The sequence below is a fragment of the Ipomoea nil genome, unplaced genomic scaffold (assembly GCF_001879475.1).
Source record: "Ipomoea nil cultivar Tokyo-kokei standard unplaced genomic scaffold, Asagao_1.1 scaffold0302, whole genome shotgun sequence".
Classification (NCBI taxonomy): Eukaryota; Viridiplantae; Streptophyta; class Magnoliopsida; order Solanales; family Convolvulaceae; genus Ipomoea; species Ipomoea nil.
In genome coordinates, this window is record NW_017616730.1 from 3921870 (window position 1) to 3928324 (window position 6455).

Here is a 6455-nt window from a genome sequence, read left to right on the forward strand (position 1 = left end):
TAAAAGGGCCTTTGGGGCCAATAAAGGTCCAAAATTGTTAAACTATAGTTAAAGAAAATGCTTGTATCCTCTTCTCCTTCTTCTCCCAAAAATAATAATGCTTAATTGTATCCTCTATAGAGAGGAATCACTAAACTGAAGTGCTGAGAGATCATGTCAGCCACTCTTATTATTATTCCTTAAAAATTAATTAATTAATCATTACATCTTACCTATAAAATGCTAACAGTTCTGTAGAAGGGAAGATAGAGAAACAACTAATACAAATTCTTTCAGCCAAAGGAAAAAAGAGAGGGTCCATAAAAACTGAGAGAGGTAGCAGATGATTTCTTCCTACTTTTTACACTGAATCCAAATAATAATTCACTCCCTGCTATATGTAGTTACATTCAAAGTACTGTCTTGATCAGTTTGTTTGGGGTATCCTTGCATGAACCTGTTCATCACAAGCTGCAGAAAAATGTTCATCAGATTGCCATTATTAACACAAGTAATATGTTGGGCGGAGGCCTGAAAGGCCAAATCCAACGCCAATAGGCTTGGGGATTGTTGGGCGAAGGCCCCTGAAGGGCCAAGTCCAGCACCCTGCCTTTCGAAAATGTGGCCCAGGAAATAAAGTTACGCCTTTGCTGCTACTAGCTATAGCTTTTGGCGTAGTGGTATAGTAGTTACCTTCATCAAGGTTGGTAGATACAGGGATGATTGGAGATGAGTTTTCAGTGGAAGCTTTGGGTGATGAAGTTGTGTTGCTGATGGAGGTTTTAATTCTGGAAAGCGACGGGTTTGTAGTAGTGGTGGAAGATGATGATGATGATGATGGATTGGAATGAGAAGAGGGTTCTTGAGGCCGGAGAAATGAATTGACAACCTCCCTCACTTTCTCCACCACTCCCATTTCTCCTGGAGCTCTTCTGGGACTCATGGCCTCAGAGATGACCTTTGAGAGTGCTTTTTCGTCTTCCCCGGGCTCAAGCTTGTTCATGAAGTACTCCTTCACTGATACCCCTTTATCCCATCTTGTTGGGGTGATTATCCCTTGCTGTACCTCATCTTTTCTTCCCTCGCCATTCTGCCCGAATTTCGCCAAGCCAGCAGGATGATCAGAATTCTCCCCGGTTTTCCAATCTCTTGATGACTGCTCCCTTGTGTTCTTAATACTCAGACCTAAAAACTTAGAATCAATGTCCTGAGTTGCACCTGAGGTTGCTGTCACATTATTCGAGCTATCAGACCTTTCGTTTCCATTCTCATTTTCGAATTCTTGCGAATGTTGTACGCATTGGGGTGAAGCATTCCTCTCAAAAAACATAGGATCTGCTCGGGGGTGTTGTCGTGCAGTTTCTTTATAGGAATCAGGTGCCAGTTCTGATTCATACACTGATCACCCAACAGAAACGCGCATATATATAAGCTTAATTGCGTAATGTGGCTAGTCAAGACATTACTACCTTAAAGATCGAACCATTTGGTACCTACTTGGAGCTCCAAGATATTCTGGATCTTCATCTTCATCGTCCTCATCCTCGTCCTCTAAGGTGACACCCCATGTCGGTGTGCTGACGTCGCCATGACCCTGGTTATCATGCTTCTTCCTGCTGCCACTAAAACTGTGCCGCAGCTTCCTTGCCCTTTCTTTCACTTTTGTGAGAACAGATCTCTTGCTACTTTGCTGGTGTGGGGAAGCTTCTTCTAGATCATAACACTTCTGGTTTGGGGACGCAAATGGACTCAACACCCTTTCATCACCTAAAGTTAAGCACAAAATAACATGTCAAAAAACACATAAATAACCTCATATGGGGCTCATTTTGTAATAATTCAAATGGTCCCAGTTGTTCGAATGAAGACAAGGAGGATGCTTGGCGGTAAAGGAGTTGCATAACGAAGATGAATAAAAAAAATAGGAGAAAAAAAATTCCAAAAGAGTTTTAATTTGGAAAGGTACAGGTTAAAATAATAACGATAAAGATGGAAAAAATAGTTTAGAAGCTACTAGCTTATTTTTGAAGGTGGTAGCGTTTCAAAATAAGTTATTATTTTAAGTTGTTATTTTATTTTTGTAATATTACCAAACAGAGTAAGAAGCTATAAACTCCTAAATAATTTCTGCCACACAGAGCCTAAGAGTTGAAAAAAAAAAAAAAAAAAAAAAAAAACCTTGTATATGTCGTTCAAAAGCTGGAGAGTTGGGATTCTTGAAAACTGGAGAGTTGGAATTCTTGAAAGCTGGAGAATTGGAATTCTTGAGTGGAGAGTTGGAATTCTTGAAAGCTGGAGAATTGGAATTTTTGAAAGCTGGAGAGTTGGAATTCTTGAAAGCTGGAGAGTTGGAATTCTTGAAGCTCTCAGACGATTTTCGATCCAGTTGAGCCATTGATCTGCATAGAATTTTCGAAATTCTTGAAGTTTCTTTCTTCTCTGTGAAATTAGTACAAGGTTTTAAGAGCAAAGCATCATGTGTTAATGCATGTTTGTCGGGTGTGTCTGTGGGAGGGGAACAAGGTGTCATTTGATCCAAGAATTGACCTCTGCGTACACCCTTTCAACATATGGCAACAAATTAAAGTACCAACAATTGACCTGGTCATACCAACAAATTAAAGTACCAACACACTGTAAGATTTGAAGAAAAAATAATCAAAAAATTCTAAATTGCCATAATCTTCAAGATATTTCATATAATCTAAACAGATCAAATAATACTAACTTGCAATCAATATGAACAAATGTCCACCCAGCTTCATCTGTAAAAATGTTCAAGATTCATTCTGAAAATAAAGAACAAATGAATAAAGAATCAGGAAATGACAGAAAAACAGATCAGCTAGCTATGTACAGAAACAAAATATGGGGATTCATATTCAAAGTCAGGAAGGTTCTTAAGTCAGGATACTAAGAATTACGGTATTGAAAAGGGACGCTCACGGCATTGCTACTAGAAGAGTCTACTAACCTTGGGGCCTCGGCCCCTCTGGCGCACCAAAAAAAATAGAAATGCGTCATATCCAGCTACAACCAGGATCCTTTTTCACCCCTCGATCACACAAGTCCTTGCGCACTAATTCCGCGTCATTCCAATTCCCTCCTGTTGCTAGTACATTCCCTAGCAGTACATAAGTTGCAACATCATCGGGGCAAAGTTGAACGAGCTTTCTAGCACAGCGTAGGGTAATTTCCTTGTTGTCATGGACTCGACAGGCGCTCAGTAAAGCTTTGAGCACCGAGGGGTCTGGTTCGATTGGCATTTGCTTAATTAAGCCCTCTGCTTCATGTAGAAGACCAGCCCGGCAGTAGAGATCCACAATGCAAGCGTAATGCTCTACCTTAGGTGGAGGCAGAGAATCTTCGGTGATCATCAGATCGAAGAACTCGAGTCCTTCATGAATTAATCCAGCATGTCTACACGCGGAAATCACAACGAGGAATGTGGTCAAGTCCGGTCTAATACCACTACTCTTCATTCGTTCAAACAATGTAATGACTTCCCTGCCAGAGCCGTGATAAGCATAGCATGTGAGAAGTGAATTCCACGAGATTAAATCCCGTCTCTCCATTCCTGAGAAAATTCTCTCTGCACCTTCGAGCTTTCCACATCGGGAATACATGGAAAGAAGCCCATTTTGAACACGAACATGTGAGTCACACCCCGTTTTTAAAGATAAACAATGGGTCTGCTGCCCCTCTTCGAGACCTGAAACAACCCCAACTGCTTTCAAAATGCTCGTAAATGTGAAACAGTCGCCAGCAAAACCTGCCCGCCTCATTTTACCAAAGATTATCAAAGCTTTATCCACAGCTCCCAAATTCGAAAATCCAGAAATAGCGACGTTCCATGTGAGTTGGTTCCACACAGTAATGTTAGAGCAGAGATGATAGAAATCTTCTAAGCTACAACCAAATGCTGAATATATAGATGCCAGTGTGGCTGCTAAGTGAAGGGCCAATTCTAAGCCTTCTCGAATCACCAAACTGTGTATTTGCTTGCAGTGAACCAAGTCATGTGGGCAACAAAGCGAGCTGAGTAAACTAGTATAAGTTTTGTAGTTTGGTTTAATCCCCACGAACAACATTCCTTTCACCAAAATCATAGCATCAAACTTGCATTGATTCCAAGCATATCCAGTAAACATTGAAGTCCAAGCAGTAACATTCTTATAACACATTTCATCAAACACTCTCCTCGAAGCCTCGATATTCAAACATCTCGAATAAATATCAATCAAACCAGTCCCTACCGCACCTGAGAATTGAACCCAGCTTTCACAGATAGAGCATGCAACAGAGCCCCAAGTTCAAACGCTTCGAGCTGCATATACCCTACCAAAACAGTCGAAACACTAAACGGTGTCGGATCAACACCCTCCCTCAGCATATTCACAAACACTCCCAGGGCAATCTCAGAGCAGCTGGCATCCACATATCCCGAAATTAACGCATTCCAAGTGACAGCATTCTTTTCGGGCATTTCATCAAACAGCTTCTGAGCTAACGAAAGGGTCCCAAATTTCCCATACATATCAACGAGAGAAGTGTTGATATGCAGGTTTGAGGCAAAACCCAGCCTGATAATCTGAGAATGGATCTGAAAGCCGGCTGTTAAAGACGCCGTTTTCGCGCATGTGGATACAACTTTGTTTAGTAGGAACGCGTCTGTGAAAAACCCATGTTTCTGTAGTCGAGGTAGAACGTCTAAATCAATAATATCTCCTTCTTCACCATTGACAGTGAAGCTTTGGCTTTTGCAGCTACAGGAAGCAAGATAGTTTTCTGCGTACTTGGAAAGGTAGTTATGAGTCGTTATAGCGCGGTATAAGCAGTGGTTGACTGATTTAGTCAAGTTGCCTAGGGTGTATGGGAAGCGAATTGCAGGTGATCGCAGCTTCATTTCTTTACTGTTCCATGATCCGTACTCCCAGTATTCGCTATTCAAATTAGGGATAGCAAATTAGCAATATGCGCCGTTCCTGACGGGAATCTCCAATCGCCACCCCGATAGAGACTGAGATGTAAAAAACTTTCGGGAAATGGGAATAGGGACGGAGAATGTTTGGGGTCGTTTACTTCATTTTTTTTGTTTTTTCATTTTCAATTTTCTATTTCTTCATTTATCTAGTTTTCTTTTTTCATTTCTTCATTTCTCTAATTTTCTATTTTGTTAAATACAATCGTCCTAAATAGCTTTTGTACATTTCTATAACAAAAATAACATCAACAACAACAATAATAATAAAAATAACAACAACAACAACAACAACAATAATAATAGTAATAATAATTTAATAATAACAACAACAACAACACCAACAAATTTGTGTGCATAAAGAAGGGGAAAAAAGAAAAAAGAAAAAAGAAAATAATATAATAATAATAATAGTAATAATAATTATAATAATAATAATAATAATATAATTATAAATTATAATAATAATAATAATACTTATAATATTAATAATAATAAAGGAGAAAAACGAAAGAAAAGGGAAGAAAACGAAACAAATGTGCATAGTAAGAATTAAACAATAGTCCTCCCATACCCCATCACTATCCACCCATGTTTCTCCCACTTCTCCATTTGGAGAAGTTCAAATTGGGTTTCTCCAAAATTATACATAAAGTTGGAGAATGGAATGGAGTTAAACAATTGGAGAGATGATTTTAGTAAACAAGATTTTCATTTTTCATTCTTTCACCTCTTCAATTTTCCATTTTCTCAGAAAATTCTCCATTTTTCCATTTTGATAAACGATCGCTTTGTAATTTCCCGTCCTCGACGGGGATACCTCTCCGCCCCGCCTCATTTCCGAATAATTATTAATAATAAATAAATAATATATATATATATATATATATATATATATATATATATATATATATATATATATATATATATATATATATATATGTTGGTGATAATGAACCACAATCGATTTAATATCTCAAAAATAATATTTATATATACACACACTAGTATATAAAATATTATTGGATATTTATCCGAAATATATATATATATATATATATATATATATATATATATATATATATATATATACACATACACAAATATATATAAAACGGATCCAAAGGTTATATATACATATATATCTACGAAAAAGATATACCAATATATATATCAACCAAAATTGAAACTAATAATTCTTAGATTATGAGTCCAATCCAAATAAAATATCAAAAGAGGGAGAACGGATTTTTGCTTAAAAGCATAATCCAAAACAAAAAAGAAGGAGGAGGAAGAAAGAAATGTACGAGTTAGGCAAAGTGCCTTTCTTTTCTTAAAACCTTATTTGCCACCTCCCAAAAGTGCTAGGAGTGTTGTGGCCTAGGTCTCCCAGGATAAAACGTACAACGGTTCGACGTTTGAGCACCCAAACGAACGAACCCGGCGAACAAGAGCACGGGCAAAAGCACAGCTTCAAGAACGAAGTAGAAGCAGA

General features: G+C 38.1%; 1 protein-coding gene across 5 annotated transcripts; it reads right to left on the reverse strand.

The window, feature by feature from the left end:
• Window positions 1-4889, reverse strand: LOC109158420. 5 transcript variants are annotated; one of them, XM_019306343.1, is made up of 6 exons: window positions 2954-4882; window positions 2708-2768; window positions 2158-2378; window positions 1477-1746; window positions 673-1377; window positions 1-450 (listed from the first exon to the last, which is right to left on the reverse strand). In XM_019306343.1, the coding sequence occupies exons 3-6, from the start codon at window positions 2372-2374 to the stop codon at window positions 407-409; spliced, it is 1236 nt and encodes a 411-aa protein (XP_019161888.1). In that variant the 5' UTR covers window positions 2375-2378; window positions 2708-2768; window positions 2954-4882; the 3' UTR covers window positions 1-406. The 5 variants fall into 5 exon arrangements, 4 of the variants coding, with proteins under 4 accessions (XP_019161888.1, XP_019161876.1, XP_019161886.1 ...); XM_019306331.1 differs by having other exon boundaries at window positions 2158-2580; XM_019306341.1 differs by having other exon boundaries at window positions 2158-2580; window positions 2708-2744; window positions 2954-2964.
• Between the last annotated feature and the right edge of the window lie 1566 nt (window positions 4890-6455).